Source organism: Rhineura floridana, chromosome 11 (assembly GCF_030035675.1).
Source record: "Rhineura floridana isolate rRhiFlo1 chromosome 11, rRhiFlo1.hap2, whole genome shotgun sequence".
Lineage (NCBI taxonomy): Eukaryota > Metazoa > Chordata > Lepidosauria > Squamata > Rhineuridae > Rhineura > Rhineura floridana.
Window position 1 is genome coordinate 43,631,942 of NC_084490.1, and position 25,330 is coordinate 43,657,271.

At 41.0% G+C, this 25,330-nt stretch overlaps 1 protein-coding gene across 7 annotated transcripts; it reads left to right on the forward strand.

Annotated features, from left to right (window-relative positions):
- Positions 1-1,508: 1,508 nt before the first annotated feature.
- GIP (gastric inhibitory polypeptide) lies at positions 1,509-25,058 on the forward strand. 7 transcript variants are annotated; one of them, XM_061589869.1, is made up of 7 exons: positions 1,509-1,759; positions 13,774-13,914; positions 15,255-15,344; positions 16,978-17,118; positions 18,931-19,056; positions 23,539-23,631; positions 24,956-25,058. In XM_061589869.1, exons 1-7 carry the CDS (start codon positions 1,707-1,709, stop codon positions 24,963-24,965), a joined length of 654 nt encoding a protein of 217 aa, XP_061445853.1. In that variant the 5' UTR covers positions 1,509-1,706; the 3' UTR covers positions 24,966-25,058. The 7 variants fall into 7 exon arrangements, with proteins under 7 accessions (XP_061445853.1, XP_061445854.1, XP_061445857.1 ...); XM_061589874.1 differs by lacking the exon at positions 13,774-13,914 and adding an exon at positions 6,988-7,043 and having other exon boundaries at positions 1,713-1,731; XM_061589870.1 differs by lacking the exon at positions 13,774-13,914.
- The last annotated feature ends 272 nt before the right edge of the window (positions 25,059-25,330 follow it).

Sequence of the window (25,330 nt, forward strand, 5' to 3'; positions counted from 1 at the left end):
GCAGGGAAGAAGAGGAACACAGCAAACAGGGTGGGAGGAAGTCCCATGAGCAAGAAGAGGGACTCTTTTTTTCCACTTGTACCTGCCTCATCCTTCATTTGCTGCTTTCATACACTGAAACATCAGCGTGCCACCTGCCTGAAACAGAAGCACGCACCTCAGCTCAGCTCCACAGTAAGCTGCTTTTGCAATGCAACTTTCCTCATGAGTGGGGCAACTTTCGTCATGTTCTCAAGAACTCCCTGGTTTTCCACAGGCATGGGGAATTTGGGGGCAATTCTGAGGTAACTTGCGTGACTGTAATGGTTCTGTTATATAAGTAGCAGTCGAGAGGAAGCCAGTCAGCCAGCCACTTGGTAGAGGAGTGGGGCTTTTATTTATTTATTTATTTAATTACGCTTTTAAACCGCCCTATAGCAACGAGCTCTCAGGGCGGTGTACAGCAAAATAACTCTTTCCCTCCCTGCCACAAACTGAACCAAAATCCCCCCACCTCCTCTGAAGTGCCTATTTGCATTTCAAGGAAAGCCTCCATTGGGGCCAAGGAGAGCTTTCCTTGAAATGCAGCTTATTTTTGAGACTGTAGCAGAGAAGAAGTTATACCCTCCTCCCCTCAACTGCTGTTGACATAATAGAAGCATGCAGATTTTGACCGTCCCCATCTTACACACATCTGTCTATTGTGTCCTCTCCTGTCCTGCTTCTGAGAGTCCCACAGGCATAAGGTTGGGCACTGTGAGAAACAGAATTCTGGACTAGATGAATATTTGGTCTGATCCAGCAGGGCTCTTCTTATGTTCTTATATTTAGTTTGGCCCTTGGCCAGGAGAATCACACAATGCACCTCTTGCTTTGCTGTGCCATTTCAGACTTCATGTTAGAATGGTCCCTCAAATAATAGTAATATTAATTTTAAAAAATCACCAAAAACCTCCCTTCACATAGAAAGCAAGGCTAGGCGTGAACCCTTCTCCTGAGGTGTGAGTTAATGTAGGAATTTTTAAAAAGTACAATAAAGGAAGCATCCTTCCAACATATCCCCCCCTCCGTCTGAATGGTACTGCCTACAAGAGATTGCAACAACTGTTCCTTGACTGTGTGCTTCACCTCACACGAACAGCTGACCATGCGGCACTGTGCTGACACAGGTCAGCTTCATGTGGTAACCATACTACTAATTGGGCACTGAATTAAGACATTAACCACATTCACCCCATACATTTATCCCACTATTATTCCCCTTTAAACACTCATGGCTTCCTCCCCCAAATCCTGGGAAGTGTAGTTTTGTGAAAGGTGCTGAGAGGAGACCTGCATTCCCCTCACAGAGCTGCAGTTGCCAGAGTTGATTTCTCTGGGAAGAGGGATTTATTGTTAAACCACTCTGGCAATTGTAATTCTGCGAGGAGAATAGGGGTCTCCTAACAAATCTCAGCACCCTTTGCAAGCTACACGTCCCAGGATTGTTTGGGGGAAGCCACAACTGTTTTAGTGGAATAATTGTGGAATTGATGCCTGATGTGAATGTGGCCATTGTGTGAAGAAACGTGGAGAGAGAGTCAGGAAGGCAAGCAGAGAGGTGGCAGCTGAGAATGGGTGAAGGGATATAAAAACATATGCTGGAACAGATCAAGGATCCATCTAGTCCAGTATCCTGATTCCAGGAGGGACCAGCCAAAAGACTTCAAGAAACTCACAAGTAGACCATGAAGGCAACATCCATCACTTGTTGTAAGTCTCCAGCACCTGGTACTCAGAGGTACACTGCCTTTAAACATAGAGATTCAATGTGGCTATCATGACCAATAACCAAGTATAGACCTATTATCCATGCTTTGCTTGATTCTTTTTAAAAAGCCATTTAAGTGAGCGGCCATCACTGCATCTCCTGACAGTGACCCCCCCCCCCCCGTTCACTATGTGTTATGTGGAACAAATACTTCCTTTTGTCTGTTCTGAACCTGCTGCCAATCAATTTCACTGGGTCAATCTGAGTTCTCGTATTAAGAGAAAAATCTCGTCTGCTCTCTCTTTGTCCCATTCCTAACAGTATCAACCTTTTATATTGTTATCCACCTTGTTCTTTTTCTTTCTAAACTTTAAAGTCCCAGACACGGTAGCCTTTCTCCATGCAAAAGGCACTCCAGCCTCTTGATAATTTCAATAGCTCTTTTTCTGCTCCTTTTCCAGCTCTAGTAAGTGTCGTTTCTGAGATAGGTCGGACAGAGCTATGTATAGTATTCCATACACATGTGCATTGTAGATTTATATAGAAGCTTTACCAACAGTAGCCGTTTCATTTTCAAGCTCTATTCCTATCATTCCCAACAATTGCCCTTTTTTAACTGCCTCTGCACACTTAAATTGATGTTTTTACTGAGCTCTCTGCTGTCCTAAGACTTCTTTCTCTCAGTTCTATCATTGTGTGCCTGCATGGTCACCATCGTGGTGGTGGTTCTTATTTTGCCCTAATGTGCAACAGCACTTCATACATACTAAATCTCATTTGCAATTTTGTTGCTCATTCATCCAGACTGGAAGGATCCTTTGGAGTTTTTCATATTCCCGGAGTAGTTTAACAATCAATTCCTCTTTCCCAGGGAACTCTGAAAATTGTAGCTCTGTGAAGGGAATAGGGGTCTCCTAACAGCTCTCAGTACTCTTAACAAACTACAGTTCCCAGGATTCTTTGGGGGAAGCCAGGACTGTTTAACATGGCTTATAGCATTTTAAAGGTATGGTACAGATTATTTTAAACACTCATGACCTCTCCCTTGTATCTCTAGCCATGGGGACGTGGGGGAAGGGTTGATTTAAATCATGGCTGCAGGAGGTAGGAGGTTTAATCCTTTCCCCCTCGCCTCAGGCTGATTGAAATCAGGACTCTGACCCCTAGACATGGGTGGGAAATTAGATTCAGTTTGCATTTCAAACTGAATCTATCAATTTTACACTTTCCGAAACAATATGAGAACCGAAACACAGCCATCCTTTGAAATTCACACTTATTCAAATTTTGCAATGCACTTTGCCAACCAAGCAATGTTTACAAAAATGTATATGTAAGGGAAAATGTGCATAAAAATAAATATATGAGTGAAAATGACATAAAGAAATGCATTATGTGACAAGATAATACTTGCAAAAGTGTATACGTTAGTTGAAACTACCTACAAAATAGTTTTTTTAGGAGAAATTTGCACTAAAATGCTGGAGAATTTTCATTGGTTTTTCTTTTAAAAAACCACACACACAAATTGCTGCACAAATGTGGAGAACTGCATTTAAGAATGGAAAAACGAGAAACTAAGAAAACCAAAACTGACCAGAACTTTCCGTCCCTACTGCCCTCACAAGGGCTTTTAGGAAAAGAAAAACATTGGGAGTGCCAATCTCCTACAATGGTACATAGTTTAGTCCCTGAGAAAGAAAAAAGAGAAGTTACATCCACACCATGCATGTAGAGCATGTTTAAAGCTCATGGCTTTCCCCAAAGATTCCTGTAGTTTACTGTTTACCTCTCACAGAGCTACAATTCCCAGCACCCATAACAAATTACAATGCCCAGGATTCTTTGGGGGAAGCCATGTGCCTTAAATGAGCTTTAAATGTATGGTGTGGAAAAGGAAGCCACCTTACCCCATACTCCACTGCAATAAGAAGCAGCAACTGGATTGGGGGTGTCAGTGGCAACCTACAACTGGAACTCCCCTTTATTAAGCTAGATACTCCTGGCTAGCAAAACAACAGCATTAGAAGGAGGGGCCGGAAAGGGACCCATTTTCCTCTTTCCCAGAATCCACAACATTTGTGCTCTTGCCTCGGGCTCAAACTACACATGATATTAATCAGGGGTAGTCCATCCTGATTTTTTTTTAAAAGCATGCCAGTTTCCAACAGGAGACCTACACAGTGGAGGGGGCGGAATGATCTTAACTCATTCCTCTCTGCCAGTTTTCCATCTCCAAACTGTCCACCAACCCCTCAAGTTGCTTTCTTTCTTCTTTTTTCTTCGGTGGGACCAAAAGCACACCTGAGAAGGGAGAGCAATTTCAGATGGAAAACCAAAAGAGAAACAAGAGTTAAGATCAGTAATGTAGTGGCAAACAGGGGTGTAGTCTTCTGGAGTCGTGGGGGGTCTTAGACCCCTTCCTTTTTTGGGAGCAGGTCCCAGCACGGTCCCTATATCTCCAGTGTCCTACGAGCCAATCAGCATGAAAGGGGAATATGTTAGCCACTGAGAAGAGTCGTCTAACTTGCTTCCTTGTCCTTTCCTGCTGATTGGAGCCAATCAGAGTGAAAGGAGGTGAGTCAACTACTGAGAAGACTCTTTTCAGTAGCTAACACTCCCCTTTCATGCTGATTTCCTTGCCACTACATTACTGGTGGCAAATTCAGAAATGCAAGGTCCCTTGATGATAGTCATAGCCACACACCCTCCCCCTTTTTTTCTTTTGCTGCTGGTTTAAGAATGAGATCCTTGTTAATGCCTTCCCCCACAACAATAGATGTCCCTAGGAGGACATCAGCATGAAAGGGGAGAGTGTTAGCTACTGAGAAGAGTCTTCTCAGTGGCTGACTCACCTCCTTTCACTCTGATTCACCAATCAGTAGGAAAGGACAGGGAAGCATGTTAGAAGACTCTTCTCAGTTACTAACTCAGTGAACTCTTTCATGCTGATTGGCTCATAGGATGCTGGAGACATAGGGATCCTGATGGGACCCAGCTCCCAAAAATATAAGGGGTCTAAGACCCTGCTGAATACTGTATACCCACCTACCGGTCTCCTTTAGGTTTAAAAAGCAAGTAAGTAAACATTGGGATGTGTGGAGCATGTGTGTGTCGTATAGCCTGAGACATGTTGGTCCCACTAGGCACTGCTACTCTGCAGCACTGAAGAACTAGTACTGCACTGAGGAACCCTGAGTTCTTCTATATTTGCACTCCTTTAATTCTCATGCCTGCATGAGAATTCTCTTATATATCTGGAACACAGCTGCAACTTTCTTGCACAGGTCTACAGGCAAGCAATGTGAACAGCAGGGAATCATGGAGCAAGGCAAGAGGTCTGTGAAACCTGCCTGAGCCCAGGGTACAGATGCTGTTCAGTAGGGATGGGGAATACCTTCATTCAGTTCGCATTTTAATGCAAACCTATCTAACTCACATTACCTGAACCAATAAGCAAGCCAAAACACAGCTACCCCTCTGGGTTCACACTTCTCCAGATTGTGTGATACAGATCTCCAAACAAAACGTGTGCCCAAAAATGCACATATTAGTGAAAATAACGAACAAAGGAATATTATATTAGGGGAAATTGCTTTAAAAATGCATATATAAGGCCAAAATGCATACAAAAATGCATATGTTAGGAGAAAACCACACAGATTTTGTGTGGATTCCTTTAACAGAGAAATTCACAAATTGATGCAGAAATGGGGCAAACTGAATGTAAGACTGAAAAAAAATTAGAAACAGAGAGAAGCCAAAATGGACAGATTTATCCATCCCTCTGGGTCAGCAAGGCAGAGGCGTGCCCCTGTTAAGGGAGCAATGGTCAAGCAACCCTCCTAGAAGGAGTGAGGCTTGAATTCCCTGCATCTAGGGGCCTGATAAGAGTTTGGTTTTACCCCGTCCTATTTAGTCTTCTAGCTGCCTGCCCTCAGCAACAAGGGAAGGAGCTGGAAAGTAATAAAGCAGAAGAATCAGGCAAGGAGCTAATACAGGGAGGGAGAAGCTCATGATAACAGCTACAAAACGGAACAGCTGCAAGTACAACTTGGGTCCATGTGCACTATACATTTATAGCCGTATCATACCTCTTTAAACAGCCATGGCTTCCCCCAAAGAATCCTGGGAAATGTATTTGCTACAGACGCTGAGAGTTGTTAGGAGACCCCTATTCCCCTCACAGGGCTACAGGGCCAGACTGGTTGAACAATCAATTCCAATTCCCAGGGAACTCTGAAAATTGTAGCTGTGGGATGACTGAGCGCAGGCCTGGTCTTCACAAGCAGCAGGATGAAGCAGGAGAATAGATCACAGCACTTCAGACTACAGTGGGTTGCGGGGGGTAGTTGCTGTTTTGAATGCTCACCTATTTAAATATTCCTTCCGCATGGTAGTTGTTATGTTTATGTTGTTGTTTTGTGCTAATTTGCATTGTACGTAATTGGTTTGTATGGTTTCTGTTTTGTTTTTTGGATTGTATTTTTTAAAAGTTCGTAAATCACCCAGAGGACTTAGTTAAAGGTGGTAGAGAAATGGAACAAATAAAGAATTAGAAAATCAGCACAGCTGGTAAAGTCCTACTGGAACCCTTTGTCCTTGATGTACTAGTGCTCTGTTAGCAGGGAGTTAACAACAACGAAAGGTAAGCAGTCAAACTCAGCACTTCCCACCTGTAGTCTGTAGTAGTACAGCTTACTCTACCACCTCAATCCACTCTTCTACTTCATCATTCATGTCATTCTGCTGCATGCAGAATCAACACCATTGGAAAGCATTGTGTTGTAAAAGTGTATGATGTGAAAGTTGTATCTGTGAAGAGTCTGTGATGGCTAATTCACATGGGTGAGCTGTCCCTTGAAGCTGCGGTCGCCAAGTTATGAACATGCATGTGTGAACCAGCACAATGTATTGCCATGGATGTCTACATCGGGGATAGCCAATGTGGTGCCCTCCAGGTATGGTTGGAATCGAGGTCCCATCAGCCCTAGCCAGCACAGACAATGGCCAGGGATGATGGGAATTGTAGTCCAGCAACCTCTGGAGGGCATCATGTTGGCTACCCTTGGTTTATACTGTGATGGTAGTGGCCAGGTGGCTGACTCCAGAAGGTGGCAACACTGGGCATTTGCCAGGCAAGGTCCCAAGACCAGCAGCAGATGCACTGCCCAATCACTTCTACATTGCATGGTGTATCCAATAAGATCAGATGCAGCCTAAGATCATTCTTAATTTAAATGTCCCATGTCTTCCAGGTTAAGGGGGTCACATTAAAGGTGTCATGTCTGAGGACCCCCAAAAGCCAGCACAGGTGAGATTCAAAATTCCCATGGATCTGTGGCGCTGCTGGGTATACTTCCCCTTCCACAAAGTGAAGCATTTCTAGCATGACATGCAGAAGGTCCTGAACTAGATGTATTGGTCAGACCCAATATAAGGCAGTTTCCTATGTTCCTATGATGATCCATTTCCCCCCCAGACAGAGCCAAATGGGGAAGGGGGGTCAGAACAGCAATAATTGTTATTATAGAAGCATTTAGACTGGTGTAAAGCTGAACACTTCAAGGTTGCCAACATGGCTTCCATCCCCAGGCATTATATTAAAAGGGTACGATAAGATGTTTTTAGATCAATGTTGCATTTCCCAAAGCAAATCCACCCCTCCTAAGCTGATAGGATGAAAGGGCATATGATCGCTCACGGCAGCAGGTCTGTAATATTGCTAGGTATTTATTTCATGCTATTAACTCCCCATATTACAGAAACACTTAATGAAGGAGAAACAAATGTACAAGTAGCACTTTGTGGAAACGTGATATGATATCTGACTTGGCCTGGAGCGCAGTGCCTGGAACACAGGCCATAAAGTCATTGGACTAAACACTTCCCACTAATTGATTACCAGCTCTGCTTACAGTGGCTAGATTGGCTATTTGCACATTGCAACTGTTTTGCATCATGGCATCATTCCAGTGTCATTCAGGCTCTGGTCTGCCTTCTGTATGCTACATTCATTTACTCTGCAATCACTTAGGAAAATATAGTTTCCTACTGGAGGTTGCCAATAGTTCAGAGTATAGCTCGGAAGCAGCAGTAGGTAAAATGTGCTGCATAGCACCTTGGTGTTCAAGAACATATTTGGCAATAGACATATATATTCTCTCCCCAACTGGAGATTTAACTTCTAGAGTGGAGATGGGGAACCTGTAGATGTCCAGATGTTGATGGGCTCCAATTCCCATCAGCTGCAGCATCTCACATGGCCAATGGTTGTAGGTGATGAAAGGCATAGTCCACCAACATTTGCAGGGTCACAGGTTCCCCATCCCTCTTCTAGAGAATCTGGGGAGGGAGCTGAACTCTGCAGAAAGACAACTTTAGCAGCTCACACTAACGATTTTAAGAAGCCCTCTCCAAAAGGCAAATAAAGGGGGATGGCCATAACTCAAAGGTAGAGCACATGCTTCGAATGCAGAAGGTCCCAGGTTAAATTCTCAGCATCTGCAGGTAGAGCTGGGAAATCCTCTGGACTGAAACCCTAGAGCTGCTGCCAGCAACCCTATAGATCAGAGATGGGGAACCTTTTTCAGATGAAGGATCACATTTCCTTCTGGACAGTCTCCTGAGGGCCACATGCCAGTGGTGGTTGGGGCCAGAGGAAAAAGAGGGCAGAGCAATTAATATAAATTTTATCTTTGTACAGTAGGCTAGTTTCTACGCACACTCACACACCCCTCACTATCCTCCATCCAGATAAGCAAGAAGCATTATCAGAGTTCAAGAACACACTCCAGCAGATAAAAACATTTGCAGTGTGAAACAGGATCACCCAGCTATCCTATGTTCAGTTTCATAGATAGACATTTGAGTAAAAAGCAGGCTTCTAGAGCCACAACAGCAAAAATTCTGACTGCTTTATTTACATGGCTTTGTTACATCAGTTCTAAAAGAACTATACTGACTATACTATTTGGTGCCAAGTCCATTTTAAGGTAAGAACATAAGAACATAAGAAGAGCCTGCTGGATCAGGCCAGTGGCCCATCTAGTCCAGCATCCTGTTCTCACAGTGGCCAACCAGGTGCCTGGGGGAAGCCCGCAAGCAGGACCCGTGTGCAAGAACACTCTCCCCTCCTGAGGCTTCCGGCAACTGGTTTTCAGAAGCATGCTGCCTCTGACTAGGGTGGCAGAGCACAGCCATCACGGCTAGTAGCCATTGATAGCCCTGTCCTCCATGAATTTGTCTAATCTTCTTTTAAAGCCATCCAAGCTGGTGGCCATTACTGCATCTTGTGGGAGCAAATTCCATAGTTTAACTATGCGCTGAGTAAAGAAGTACTTCCTTTTGTCTGTCCTGAATCTTCCAACATTCAGCTTCTTTGAATGTCCACGAGTTCTAGTATTATGAGAGAGGGAGAAGAACTTTTCTCTATCCACTTTCTCAATGCCATGGATAATTTTATACACTTCTATCATGTCCCCTCTGACCCGCCTTTTTTCTAAACTAAAAAGCCCCAAATGCTGCAACCTTTCCTCGTAAGGGAGTCGCTCCATCCCCTTGATCATTCTGGTTGCCCTCTTCTGAACCTTTTCCAACTCTATAATATCCTTTTTGAGATGAGGCGACCAGAACTGTACACAGTATTCCAAATGCGGCCGCACCATAGATTTATACAACGGCATTATGATATCGGCTGTTTTATTTTCAATACCTTTCCTAATTATTGCTAGCATGGAATTTGCCTTTTTCACAGCTGCCGCACACTGGGTCGACATTTTCATCGTGCTGTCCACTACAACCCCGAGGTCTCTCTCCTGGTCGGTCACCGCCAGTTCAGACCCGATGAGCGTATATGTGAAATTCAGATTTTTTGCTCCAATATGCATAATTTTACACTTGTTTATATTGAATTGCATTTGCCATTTTTCCGCCCATTCACTCAGTTTGGAGAGGTCTTTTTGGAGCTCTTCGCAATCCCTTTTTGTTTTAACAACCCTGAACAATTTAGTGTCGTCAGCAAACTTGGCCACTTCACTGCTCACTCCTAATTCTAGGTCATTAATGAACAAGTTGAAAAGTACAGGTCCCAATACCGATCCTTGAGGGACTCCACTTTCTACAGCCCTCCATTGGGAGAACTGTCCGTTTATTCCTACTCTCTGCTTTCTGCTTCTTAACCAATTCCTTATCCACAAGAGGACCTCTCCTCTTATTCCATGACTGCTAAGCTTCCTCAGAAGCCTTTGGTGAGGTACCTTGTCAAACGCTTTTTGAAAGTCTAAGTACACTATGTCCACTGGATCACCTCTATCTATATGCTTGTTGACACTCTCAAAGAATTCTAATAGGTTACTGAGACAGGACTTTCCCTTGCAGAAGCCATGCTGGCTCTGCTTCAGCAAGGCTTGTCCTTCTATGTGCTTGGTTAATCTAGCTTTAATAATACTTTCTACCAGTTTTCCAGGGACAGAAGTTAAGCTAACTGGCCTGTAATTTCCGGGATCCCCTCTGGATCCCTTTTTGAAGATTGGTGTTACATTTGCCACTTTCCAGTCCTCAGGCACGGAGGAGGACCCGAGGGACAAGTTGCATATTTTAGTTAGCAGATCAGCAATTTCACATTTGAGTTCTTTGAGAACTCTCGGGTGGATGCCATCCGGGCCCGGTGATTTGTCAGTTTTTATATTGTCCATTAAGCTTAGAACTTCCTCTCTCGTTACCACTATTTGTCTTAGTTCCTCAGAATCCCTTCCTGCAAATGTTAGTTCAGGTTCAGGGATCTGCCCTATATCTTCCACTGTGAAGACAGATGCAAAGAATTCATTTAGCTTCTCTGCAATCTCCTTATCGTTCTTTAGTACACCTTTGACTCCCTTATCATCCAAGGGTCCAATTGTCTCCCTAGGTGGTCTCCTGCTTTGAATGTATTTATAGAATTTTTTGTTGTTGGTTTTTATGTTCTTAGCAATGTGCTCCTCAAATTCTTTTTTAGCATCCCTTATTGTCTTCTTGCATTTCTTTTGCCAGAGTTTGTGTTCTTTTTTATTTTCTTCATTCGGACAAGACTTCCATTTTCTGAAGGAAGACTTTTTGCCTCTAAGAGCTTCCTTGACTTTGCTTGTTAACCATGCTGGCATCTTCTTGGCCCTGGCGGTACCTTTTCTGATCTGCGGTATGCACTCCAGTTGAGCTTCTAATATAGTGTTTTTAAACAACTTCCAAGCATTTTCGAGTGATGTGACCCTCTGGACTTTGTTTTTCAGCTTTCTTTTTACCAATCCCCTCATTTTTGTGAAGTTTCCTCTTTTGAAGTCAAATGTGACCGTGTTGGATTTTCTTGGCAATTGGCCAGTTACATGTATGTTTAATTTAATAGCACTGTGGTCACTGCTCCCAATCGGTTCAACAACACTTACATCTCGCACCAGGTCCCGGTCCCCACTGAGGATTAAGTCCAGGGTTGCCGTCCCTCTGGTCGGTTCCATGACCAACTGATCTAGGGAATAGTCATTTAGAATATCTAGAAACTAGAATATCTAGAAAGGTACTGGTGTTTACCTGTAAAATCCTAAACAGCTTGGGGCTCAAACATCCCATACCAATGTGCCTATCAGCTAAGATAATCAGCGGAGACACTTCTGCATGTTCCATTGTTAAAAGTGCATCATGTATATATGAAAGATGGGGCTTTCCCTGTGGTTGCACCCCAACTGTAGAATGCCCTCCCAAGGGAGGTACACCTAGTTCTGGCACTGCATTCTTTATGGCACCAGCTTAAAACCTTTTTATTTGCCCAGGCATTTTAGAGTATGACATTTGTAGCAGGTTGAATTCCTCTTTATTGTATTGTATTGTTAGTCTGTGCGGCCCTCCAGACTGGTGTGGTTTATTCTGCAACATGTAATTGACACAATAATAGTGCATTAGTGGATTTACACTGGATTTACATTTAATTTTATTAATTGTTCTGTGATGCTTTCAATGTTACTACATTATTACTATCTGGAGGGAGAACTCTTGGGCAAGAGTGTGACAAAAGCAGGGGGGGGGAATTAAAACCCAGAACATTTGTGGTATGAAAAGTGTGAAAAGTTACAGAATTTCAGCAGAAACCTACAGGACATGCACTTTTTGGAAACAAAGCAATATGACTGCCCCAAAACATTTGCAGGCACAAACAATATTGAAACTGGGTTTGCATATAACCACTCAAATGTTAATGAATGCACAATTAAAAGGACATCTGGAGGAGCCCTAAGTTATAATGAGCCAGTTCTCACATAACAAAACCATACTTATTGTTTAACTGTGGCTTAATGCAAATGTGCACTTTGCTCAAGAGTCCCTTCTTCATTTCTCTCCCACTCTGTACCAAGAGTGACCAACCACAAATCTTGGCTTATTGGGGTTGTGGTCTGTTTCACTCCAAACAAACCATAAGCAGTAACCAAGGTTAGGTTTGTTTTTGGCTTACCACTCGTGGTTTGCTTGGGGAAAACTAACTGTGAGTCTGGGTTCATATGTAATGAGGCTTGTGGCTTGTTGCTCGTGGCGCAGAACAGGGTAGAAGTGAAGAAGGGATGCAGTTCATTTGCATTAAATCATTGTTTGTTTGTTTGTTTGTTTGTTTGTTTGTTTATTGAATTAACTATGGTATAACAATATTTACCAACCAGGGCATCATATTTGTAATTTTAAATTTCTTTATATACTGCCCTGGAATCCATTTTTGGATTATATATATATAATTATTTAATTATATATAATATTTAATATATATATTAAAATAAATAAATACATGTGTCAAGAAACAGTGGCAGAGGTCCAGGAGCAGTGGCAAGGTGTTATAGGAATTGTGTGTGCCACATAGCCTGCCCTGTGCCCCTAGACTAGCCTGTTGCTCTCAGATGCAATGGAAGGTGCTGTCCCATCACTAGGTATGGGGGAGAAATTAAATTCAGTTAGCATTTAGAAGTGAACCTACCTAATTCACACTTTCCAAAACACAACCTTTAAAACCTTTCCTTTAAAATTCACAATTTGCAGTGCAGTTGTCCAGCAAAATAATGTGCATTTTTGTGGCGTATTCTAGGGTAAATATGCACATAAAGAAATATATTAGTGGGGAAAATGCAATTAGGGAAAATTGCTTTGCAAAACAGTATGTATTAGGGCATATTGCATACAAACGTGAATACTAAGATAAATTTGCACTGAAATGCTGATGAGTCTTCCTGAGGACTTCCTTTAAAAATAATAATCATAAACTGATGTGGAAATGTGGGGAACTGAACTTAGATTGGAAAATGGAGAAACTGAAAGCGGCTGACATTGATATATTTGTTAATCCCTCCCCATTGCCAGGGTTAAGTAAGATTCTGCTGCCAGTCTGGAAGGTTCTGCATGTTGAATGGGGAGGGGGCACTGTCCTGTCCTTTGCCTCAAGCATTAGGGTTTCTTGTGCTTGCCCTGCCTAAAAATAGAAAGAAGAGCAGTAGTAGTGGAGGTGGTGGTGGTGGTAATAACAAGTTATTTTGTAGAAAATATTATCATGCATACTATGGGCACACTGAAAACTGCAAATGCCTTGTAGGAAAGCAAGTGGCTATAGTGACCATTAGGCATAAGAAAACTTTTACAGCATCTGCTGTTGGGATTATACTGAGATTGCAATAGGCCCACTGATGTCACTCTGTGGTGCTTCATGATGAATGGCCAATGGCTGGTCTGTCCATCATTTGCCATCTGAAAAAGTGGTAGCTGTAAGTAACTAAAACTGGCAAAAGTTGCTAAAGTGGAGAGTACGTCACAGTCAAGATAACTTGTATGGGCATTGTCCACTGAGGACTGCTAATTAACAGAGGAACGATCCTGGGGAAATTTGGATGCTTAATGGCTTTAATTATAGAAAATGCACCGGATCTTCATTTTAGCAACGTAGCAAAAGTTTAATGGCCATGAATGCAAACATACTTTAAAAGGGCATTTTCCTGCTCCAAAGGTCAGCGAACCCAGAGTAGCTTTTAATCTGGTTTGAATAGGTGCGGAACACATCCTGTTTTGCTTCATGGAAATGGCTTGGCTTTGTTACACCCTTGGGTATATATAAGGAATTCTCAGGGCTCCTGTTGGGATGCCAGATTCTTTCTACTCCTCAAGAACAGCTTTGACAGATCTAAAAGGTGAGACTCTCTTAAAACTGATTTCAACTGCAGGGCGGGGTGCAAACTACACATTGCACACTTAACACAGAGAATTTATATTGCTTCAGCCAGATTTATTTGTAACTGGATTGTCTTTTGTTCTATGCTGCTTTAACCCTATTTTTGTTTGTTTGCTTGCTTGCTTGCTTGCTTGTTTGGTTGTTTTGAATTGTGTACGTTACCACCCTGGGACCTTCAGGTGAAAGGCAGATTATAAATACCTTTAATTAATAAATATAAAGAAAGAAATAATAAAAAATAAGTGCAGCTGTAGCCTGACGGGCCTTCTAAAGAGGAAGAGGGTGATCTGCAGAAGTGTAGTGGCAAATTCAGAAGTGCAGAGTCCCTTCATGACAGTCACAGCCACACCTCCTCCCATCCTTTTTTGGCTGCTAGGTTGAGAATTAGATTCTTGTTAATTCTTCTCCCACAAAGACAGACTTCCTAGGAGCCAATAAGCATGAAGGGGGAGGGGGAGTGTTAGCTACTGAGCAAGGTCTTCTCAGTGGCTGACCCTTTCACTCTGATTGGCACCAATCAGCAGGAAAGGACAAGGAAGCATGTTAGAAGATTCTTTCCAGTGGCTAACACATCCTTTTCATGCTGATTGGCTCATAGTATGCTGGAAATATAGGGACCCTACTCCCAAAAAAACAAAGAGTCTGAGACTCCCCTGGTGATCTGGAGCTAAGAAGCAGCAAGCAGGCAGGAAGATGAATGCTTTAACCCTTGTAGACTGTCCCTATATTGAGGGGCGGGATTCAATAACAATTCAGATTGCACAATTATAGTGGATTGGGAGGTCTTCCACAACAAACCCGCTTCCCCAAAAGATCAGACTTTTTGCAATAAGGAAAGTGATGTGAAAAACTGAAACATTTGCTTTGACACAATGACATCTAACCTCCCAGCAAACAAATCAGAATGGGTTGCATCGAATGCTAGTCCTACTCACAGTAGACTCATTTGAAATTAATGAATCTAAGTTAGCTATGTCATTAACTTCAATGGGTCTACTCTGAGTCCCACTAGTATTATATACAACCTAAGGAATGCTCATTAAATAACCACATTGTCTATTATTCCTGCAAACAAATCAGGTTGAATGTTCAATAAACAGGTTGTCATAGGGTGATATCCATCATGATTCATACTCTGAGCAGATACATTGAACTCAATGGGTCTAGTCTATTCTAAGTATGAATAACATTGATATTTCCCCACTAAGTTCTTCAAGTGCATCCATAAAAAACCCCATCCCTTTTGGTTCCAGGAACTCTCCAACATCTGTCACACAATGTATTGCTTTTAAATCGCAGAACTCAAGCTGCAAACATGATGTCCTTGAAAGTTCTGTCCCTCCTTTTGGTCTCACTCACCTTTGTGGTGATGGAGGAAAATGGCACAAGGTAAGTAAGTGTTTGACGGTGCCTGAGGAAGTCAATCTTTGCCTGTTCTGATACAAAACGACCTGATCTGCGTCTCTTGGACTCACATGTAGATTGGAATTTAACTATCTGCTGGATTTTGCACTTCTACCAACGTCAAGGTGCACTTGTCAGTTGTTTAAACATATCAAAATATGTGTATATCTTTCAAGAGAAAATATGATGAAATGTACATATTTAAATACGTCTGTGCAGAATTTTTTTTTAATGGAGTTTAATGAGAAAACAGAACAGAACAGTCTTGTGGGTGAATATATAAACAATGGCACTTACCAGAAACAGACAGATTTGCTCATCCCTATGCAAGAACACAAGAGTTTCCAAAATTAGGTTCACACCATGTCTTGCTTCATGCTTTATCACTAACCTATGCAAACAAAATGCATATCCTTGTTTTATGCTACATGACACAGTAGCTTTCTGTAGTGGGCTAAAGGGCATTAATAATTGCTAATTCTGGGGGGACTTTGAACACATTGAATTCAGCATGCAGATTTCTGTCTAACTTAGAACAAATGTATGCTTATATCTGTTTTTTCATTGCCACATTGAAAATTTTATTTTAAAGGTACCTGCAGTTAGAAGTTAGAAGTGTTGGTCCCAAAGAAATTAAGGCTGTATTTAGATGATCCTCCAAAGAATTAGCAGTGGTGAGGTTCACATTGTTCCTCTTTTCCCTTCTCCAGTGTCCAAAGGGGGAAGATTAGATGCTTCTGCTTCTAGTTAACAGCAAAACATAGTTTCTTGTTTCACCCGAATATGGCAAACCATAGTTTGCCCACAAACTAGGAATTGGCTTGGTCCTGGTTTTAGATCCTAGTTTGGGGGCAAAACCATAGTATCCTGCATTTGGATGAAATTACAAACCATTGTTTGCTGCAAAATAGACATAGAAGCCTCTAATCTCTAGAAACATGGATGTAAACTAAGGTCTACTTGGTGTGGACCCATTGAAATTAATAGAGATAAGTTAGTCATGTCCATTAATTTTAACAGGTCTACTCTGAGTACAACTAATGCTGAAGTGTCATCCTAAAAAGGAGGACTGTCTTATGCTAGAGAAGACATGAGGAACCTCTGGCCCACAGACTAAATTAGTCCTGTCAGCACTCTTAATTTGGCCTTCAAGCCATTACCCCCCTCCAGCCATACCCACCTGTCACTCATCTAAACATCACATGATGTCAGGAGTGAGGCAGGTAAAGCTGTAGCTGCAAAGGAACAGTTGGGAACCTTAACGTGCACTCTTGATTGTTCTTTTGCAAGCATGGCTTGCTTTGAGTGCTATTTAAATTTGATGCTGAATGCAAGCCACGCTGCCAGGGCCAAATCCGTCTAGGAATTCCTGGTCGAAGCTCCTGAATGGATCTGATGTCTACCAAAAGTGATGCAGCTTGCACCTCATTCGCAGCATGGCTTGCATTCAACGCCAGAGTCTAACAGCCACCTGTCAAATGTGCCCCACAGAGGATTGACCACAATTGGATCCAACCCAATGTCCAAAAGGAGTTCCCCACCCGCAAGCTAGAGTTCTAAGCAAGAAACAAGGGCTTCCTCAATTGGTACACTGTATGTGCATCCTCTTTGCTCTTAGAGAAAACACAATGAACTCCAGGTTCCTCCAGAGGCGATATTCGGAGGGAACTTTAGCAAGCGATTACAGTAGAACTTTGGACAGCATGCTGAAGAAGAACTTTGTGGAGTGGCTCTTGAACAGGAGAGAGAACAAAATTGAGTAAGTCTACAAAACATATTGTCCAGGGTTTTTAGGAACGCCCTGGTCAAACCGAAGTTTGGAAAGCTGCGTAGGAAGAGAGAAATGCAAGTGAGAAGGGAACATACCCAGGATTCCTCCCCTCTTCCCCCCAATGTGCTAACATTCTCAGATATGGGCGAGTATTAAAGTACTACATGCCCCATACCATTGGACTGTAACTGATGAGTTTAGAAAAACTCTCCGTATCCCCAAAAATTGATCTCAAGTACCTTTGATTTGTGAGCCAGAATTCATCCAAATGGAGGGGAGGGTACTATAGGTTTAATTTGTGCAAGATGGTTTTGCCTTTCCAGAATGTGTTCAAATTTCATTAGTATCCACTAATGTAGAAAATCCAGAGCTTGAACACACACATTTTCTTTTAGCCTTTTGGTGACTGTACCCATGTGGTAATTGTTTGTAGCTATTGCTTCATATTAACTCTAAAAGCAATTGGTACAAATTGTTGGGACTAGAAAAGCCATGGATCAGCTAGAACAGATCCAAGCAAACCATCCAGATTTTATGGACCTCCAACCATAGCTGTAATGGACAGGGAAGTCTTTCATTGCACAGGAAAGTGATGTTCTAGCTCTGATTACCATCTTTACTATTGCTGTGTCTTTTCAAATCTTCAGAATATGTCCACGCCAACTACTGTACTGTACTAGACACAAAAATGAGAATTCACACATTTTTAGAGTGGTATAGTAGACAGAGTGCTGGACTTGGGACATTTGAGAGTCATGGGTTCAAATCCCTGCTCAGCCATTAAGCTTACTGGTCACTTCACACCATGTTTTCTTTCTGTGACTAAACTACCTCACCAGATTATTGTGAGAATTAAATGGTATAATTTCTTGTATGCAGTCTGAGCTTCTTAATAGTAGGGTGGGATACAAAGATGACAGATGAGCAAACAAACCTCTGTAGGTTGGCTGCAGTTACCCCACTGGTAAAATAGGGACAGATGGCATCTACCCAGGGATGATGCTTATTTATGATATGGTCATAACTTGGGATCAATTTACTTTAAGGATCACCTTACTCCATATATGCCCATTCAACCAGTTTGATTTGTGGAACTGGCACTTTTACAAGTGCCACATAAAGTTCATTCTGCACTTGCAAGGAATTGATTCTTCAGTGTGGCAGCACCTACTCTATAGAACTCCCAGCCCATTGAAATTAAGCAGGTGCTTTTGCTGTAGTTTTCAGTGCCTGCTAAAAACTTAGGCAAACCTATCCAGACATGTAAAATTAATGTGTATTTTAATTTTAGTTTATAATGTATATATTTTAATGGCTGATTTTATATTTTGAATGTTTTTAGTTCAACTTGTTTTCAACATCTGATTTTATCAGTATTTTAAATGTATATTTTATGTAAACTGTTAAGAGGTTTTGATGATTGTGGTGTATGTTAAATAAAAAATAACAAAATAAGTACCACCAGACCGTGATTATGTGTCCAAGTAGTTGATGTCCTGCCTGAAAATGAGAGGTAACTCTCAAGGTAGTTACCACTTAAATACCCCTGTGGAAAAAGGGGATATTAGCCCTGACCTTTCCTCTATCAGCTTCTCATTACCTCTTGAGTTACATATAGCCGGCCAGGGCATATCTGATCACCTTTATTGGCATATCTTGGGGTAACAAAAGAAACAAATGAAATGCGTTCATGCAAAGTCAGAAGGAAGAGAAAATAGTCTTAATAGAGCTAAAGCATTATAATGGTCTTTAGTAGAATCCCAGAGTGATACCCTCTTGTGTCTCTTGCCCCGGTAACAGGACTGACCTGTCCAAGAGAGAAGATAAATCCTCATCATTAGGTACAAAAAATCAGGACATGGAAGCTGAATCCCAGGAAGCGAAGGATTTCATTATTTGCATTCTGCAAAATATGGGGAAACAGAGGTGAGAACAACTTTCTTGGTATATGGAAGAAGATCCTAATGTGCAGAGTAAGCATTTAAATTCCAGGTCAAAGATTAAACTAACCAGTTTCCCACATTCTCACTGGATAATTAAACAGCATTCAGAACCTCACAAACTAATTAAATGTCTTCTATTCCTGCTTCAGAGAGGATATGTGGATAATGTTTTGTCGGCATAAACAGTAACAACAAAATTATTAAATCACAACATAAATCCCAACTGAATATTGTAGAAAGATTCATGAACAGGATACTAGATTCCTGCCTATAGCACTGTTTGTGTGGCTTTTGCATTCTGTCTGTCTGTCTGTCTGTCTATCTATCTATCTATCTCCCGCCCTTTCTCCTAGTAGGAGCCCAGGGTGGCAAATCCAAGCACCACATTTAAAGCTATGGTTGAACAGCACAATCCTATGTGTGTTTACTAAGAACTTAAGTTCCACTGAGTTCAATGGATGTTATTCCAAATAAGTACACATGGAATTGCAGCATCTCAGGGCATTGTTGCAACTACCTCCTGCTTCTTTCATAGGGCAGTTCGGGATATATGCTTATTCAGATTGTGGTCTTGGCAACGTTGTCCAGAGGTTAGCTTTTCATGAAGATTTGCTGTTCTGTTTGTATTGGATTTTATTTTGTTGCAATTAAGTGTTTTCTGGCAGCAGATAGATATTAATTACATGCAGTGCTTTTAAAAAAAAATATATGAGGTGCCAGTATTCATACCTTGATAAAAGTGCTGTGAGTGCCAGCACAAACTGGTTACCGTGGGCAGCAAAAAAAGAGAGGTGTCGGTAGTCTGTACCGGTGAGTTCCATCACAAAAAAAGCACTGATTACATGTGTATCCCACCTTATATCCCACCTTTCCTCCATCATGGAATGTATGGTGGCATGCATATAATTCTCCTGTAGTCCCCCATCCAGGTATGAAGCAGACCCAGACCTACATAGCTTCAGACGGGGCTGCATCATGAGCCTTGAGCTTGGAAAAGTTACTTTTTTAAACTACAACTCCCATCAGCCCCAGCCAGCATGGCCACTGGATTGGGCTGATGGGAGTTGTAGTTCAAAAAAGTAACTTTTCCAAGCTCTGCCAATTTCAAACATGCACTCACTGTCTCATCCTTTGATTACTCAACATCTGATTTCCAGAGGGGTAGCTATGTTAGCCTGTAAAGTACTACAAGACTCTTTGTTGTTTCAAAACGTGATGACTCACTGCTGAACTGCCCCCATTGAAGAGAAAGGTGACATCACTGAACCATAGAGTTGGAGGGGACCTTGGATGTCTAACCCTCTGCTCAGTGCAGGAAATCCAGAATTAGAGCATCCCAAAGAGAAGGCTGTCCACACTATGCTTAAGGACTTCCAGATGTTATGAAATCTGTGTCTGTAGCATTAAATCTGGGATAACTATTTCTTTAATGTGTGCATAGTTTTGCAGTTAAGGATGTGAATTGACCTTTCCTTGGAAGTAATTTGCACTGAAATCTGTGAGACAACTTTCCTGATAAAGTTTTTAAAAAGTGTTAGTCCCACTAAAATGAAAGACAGCAGGGTGCTGTGTGTGCGTCCCATCAATTTTAAACAAAATCCATGGATTCCTATAATGTTCACAGCTAATCTGATCCAGAGAAGCGTGGGACCAAGAGGTCCCAGGTTCAATTGCTAGCATCTGCAGCTTGTGTACAGACTCTGTGTCAAACCCTGGAGACCTGTTGCCAATCATTGTAGGCTATACTAAGCTAGATGGACCAATGTCTGACTCTACATAAGGCAGCTTCCTATCATTGCATGCAACCCAATCTTGGAGCTGTGTGAGACTTTCAGGGATTCCCATGCTTACTCAGGTTTCAGTTTCCTTGGAATGAAGGTCAGCGGAGACTGTAGTGTCTTTAGGATATATGGTTTTATTTATACATGTATACAACCTGAGCATGAGATAGAAGTACTCACAGCATTAACACTCCAACAGATCTTGCTTCCCCATTAGGCTTCTAGGGGAGGCATGGCTTTGGATTCAGCACATAGAACAGGCCATCCTCTGTGTCTTTCCATATTTATTTATTTATTAGACTTATATCCCACCCTTCCTCCCTGTAGGAGCCCAGGGCTGCAAACAGCAGCACTAAAAACACTCTAAAATGTCATAAAAATAGGCTTTAAAATATATTACAACAAAACATCCTTAAAAATATATTAAAACAAAAATCTTTAAAAACATTTTTAAAAAGTTTTTATTTTTTTTTAAAAAAAGGTTTAAAAACATATTAAAAAGCAGCTCCACCTCAGACTAAAACACAAAATCTACCTCCTGCCCCAATCAGGTGAGGGGGGAGGGCTAGCCTTGTTCCTAGGGCAGCACATCTGCTCTCCACCAAGTCTTCAGACATGTAAATCAGGTCCATCAATTTAACAAAGAAACTGGCTTGACAAGTTCAGCAGGTCTCTCTTCTACAGAATTACAGGCTTGGAGGGTACCCACAGGCATCATCCAAACCAACCCCCCAATCCTATAACACTATATTCCTAACAGAATGCTGCACACATTTTGCTGTTTTGACAACAGAGCCAGAGTGCCTGGTGTGAAAACTAATGCAGAGATTATCCTTTTAGGATCCCTATGAAACAAGGCATGTAGCCCCATCACAACAATCTTTGGGAAACCAGCTACCACAGATGAATGTGTGAGAACATATTTCCATGTTAATTGGATCAATGAAATTGCCTATGAAAACTCATGCCGATAAAACAGTTGACCTCTAATATGCTCTGGCCCTTCTTGCTGCTATACCCTCACAAACAAGGAGGAAATACATTTATTTCAATATCTTGTTGTTTAACTTTAAAAAATTAACTGATACAGCTTGGGGATGTTACCATTCGTTTTGTGATGACCCCAAAGCCTATAATTTGACATGCTCTTAAAAATGCTTCGATACATTTTCTTAAAGTTAGACATTAAAATATTTATATAAAAATATACATATACAAAAGAAAAATAGAGGAAAATGAAAAATACGAATACATAAATATAAAAGAATAATGTAAATCAAATATGTTGTATACAATCCTGATATTTATTATTCCAAAAATTAACAAAGATAATCACTCTATAAACCTTTCAATATGGGATTTAGAATAGCTTTATTGTGAAGTAAGTTACCTTTCCCAAACCTTCTTGGGTCAATCCAAAATCTGTTGTATAAGTGATGTTTCAAAACATTTACAATACATAATAAGGGAATAGTTAGTTGTAACTAAGGATGGGGGACAAATCTGATTTTGTTTGAATTGTAATGAGAAATTACCTAATTTTCCACTTCTCGAACCAATACATGAATAGAAATACAATTATTATTTGAAATGTCCAGTTCTCTGAATTCTCCAACCTGACAATGTGTAAAAAATATTAAGGGGAAATGTGCATAACAATGTGTAAAAATAACAAAAATGCATATTAGGGGAAATTGCTTGCAAAAATGTGTATATTAGACAAAACTGCATACAGTATACAGTAAATGTGTCTACTTGGAGAAATTTGCACTAAAATAGTGACAAATTTTCATGAGGATTAAAAACCACACAAATTGCTGCACAATTTAAGGTTGGAAAAATAAGAATGAAATGTAGAAAACAAAATTGACAGATTTGTCCATCCCTTGTTCTAACTTGACAGTTCTACTTAATCTTTTAGGTAGTATATTAAAATTATTTTAGAATCTGATAGTAAATATCTTATTTTTAATATCAAATTAAATACTATCTTCTCAATATTCTTTTAATTTTTGGACAAAACCAAAAATGTATTAATTTAAAATATTTCTATATCACCCTTCATTCAAGAATCTCAAGATGGTGTACAATAACCCATTACATTAAGATTACAACAACACAGAAAAATGGCAGCACATAGAAAGCCAGGATATATAAATTAACAAATTCAATAACAAACTGGTTTTTAAATGTCAGCAAAATATGCAGGAAAATATAGGGAGGACTATCCTCAACACATACTTGTACATAATGCTTAGTGTATGTGGGTTTTGTAGGTACCACTGGTAAATTTAAAAAAAATAGTTTGACATACATTTTATGGATCTAAGCAGGTGTTCCAGGAGAATAACTGGTGGCCATTTTAGAAAATGGTGTCTGTAGACTTATGCCAACTTGCTTATGTCTAACCAAGTTTTTCTCATTCCAACATGTCTTCTACATTATATATAGATGGAAATTGCTGTCAGGCATGACATTCCTATGGAGGTCTATTACAAGGACTGTATTAAGAAAGCTGTTTCCAATTCCTAGCTGCCAGCATCAAATTTTGAGTTGCCTAGGCAACTGAGCACCTGGGTTTTTCCTCCCCTCCCCCAACTACAACTCCTTAACTCCCACCCCCCTCTCAATCTCTAGGGTCCCCAATGGCAGCAAATGTCTACTTCACACTCCTTTTCTTGCAGTCTTGCTCTGCCAAAAGGTTCCGATGCCTGGAAGGACGTCCTGAGACAAGAAAATCTGACATGGTTGATTTCTGCTGACCTCTGCAGGCCAACGTGAGTGAATTGCGAGCGCTCTCTTTCTTTTCTCTCCCTTTCTTCTGATGGCGAGGGCTGGTTGGACTCTGCAGCCAACCCACGTGGTGGTTTCGGTAACAATGTTTTACGGATGCCAGTGAAGCAGCATGTGACGTGAGGTGGTCCAGCGTGGACTGCTACATGCCAGAAACTCTCAGATGTTGATCACGGCTGCTTATCAGCTGGCAGTCGAAGAGGCAGGCTGCTGCTACAAAAATACTGGACGGCAAACGCTGAATATAAAATATCCACAGAAAGTTAGTCTAAGGGAAATTTGGGAGGCATCAAAATTATTTCATCTCTCTGGGATAGAGATGATGGTGTTGGAATCAATATATAAAGCCCTCAACAGCTTGGGACCAGTTGAGTTGAAGGATCACATTACCACGTATGAGCCCATACACCACTGCTTCAATCTGCGGAACTGGCACTCTTACATGTGTCACATAATGTTCCTTCTGCACTTGTGAGAAATCAGTCTTTTAGAGTGGCAGCACCTATTCACTGGAACTTCCTGCCTCTTAATATTAGGCAGGTGCCCTTGTTGTACTGTTTTTGGAGCCTGCTAAAAAACATTTTTGTTTAGGCAAGCCTACCCAGACATGTAATTTAATTATTTCATTTATTTTTTAAACTATTGATTTTATCTGTATTGTAATGATTTGATTATGTCTACTGTTTGTAATGCCTGTTTTCACACTATTATTAATGAATATTTTATATTATGTTTATGTAAACTGCTTAGAGATTTTGAGTTTTATTCAACTAACTTTTACTCAGAGTAGATCCATTCAAAGGTAATCATGGTCATTAATTTCATTGAGTCTACTCTGAGTAAAATTTAGTTGAATACAACCCTTTTTTAAATCAAGCAAAATGTACCAATCTTGGTAAATAAATAAATAAAAATTCCATTATTGAGCTAGGAGTGCTCAGCCCAGAGCATTGGAGAAGGTTGTCCACCCTTCTCTCATTTCCCTTCCCCATTATCTGGCTCCTTAGGAAACTGAATGTGTAATATTCAACATCAGCATTTGACATCCAATAATACAGGATACTTTGATTTCAATATTTCATACTTCACAGTACTGGGCTGTCGGTATTTGGCAGCTTTTAATGGTTTCCATGCAATGGTATTTAGTATTTGACAGCCATTGTTGGTACTTAGAGGGGAGTGCATGGCAACAACCTTTAAAAATAAAAACACAGTACAATCAGTCCATAGCAATATAACAGTATAAAGGAAGCTAGTACATCAGCAGGGTGACAACATATTTCACCATCTCTTTTCCTATTTTTCCAGGCCTCAGTAGCTCACAGCTTCCTTGAGAAAGATGGATTCACTTCTGCACTTTCCTTGTTTTGTACCTTTTGGTATTGAGTGCCAATCAATAATGACAACAGCAACAATAAAACAATGTATTCTCAAGTTCAGATGTGATTCAGTGTGTTATTTAATAAACACAAAAGAGAATGAGTAAATGCTCCCCTCAGGAACCACACCAAAGATGGTGGGGTGTAACTGAGTTCCAGGTTTTGCCAGGGCTTTTTTTGTGACAGTATGGAATACCAGCTCCTCATTTTTTGCAGGCCATGCCATCATACTTTTACCAAGATATGAGTACCGGCACTTCATTTTTACCAAAAAAGTACTGGGTTTTGGTAGTCCATGAGAACT

Excerpts from the sequence above, each read along its gene's own strand:
- GIP (XM_061589869.1), top strand. The coding sequence starts at position 1,707 with ATGAAGGCAACATCCATCACTTGTTGTAAGTCTCCAGCACCTGGTACT. Across the intron at positions 1,760-13,773 it reads CCAGCACCTGGTACTCAGAG|GTGCGGAACACATCCTGTTT; the intron begins GTACACTGCCTT and ends TGGTTTGAATAG. Across the intron at positions 17,119-18,930 it reads AGGAGAGAGAACAAAATTGA|GACTGACCTGTCCAAGAGAG; the intron begins GTAAGTCTACAA and ends CCCCGGTAACAG.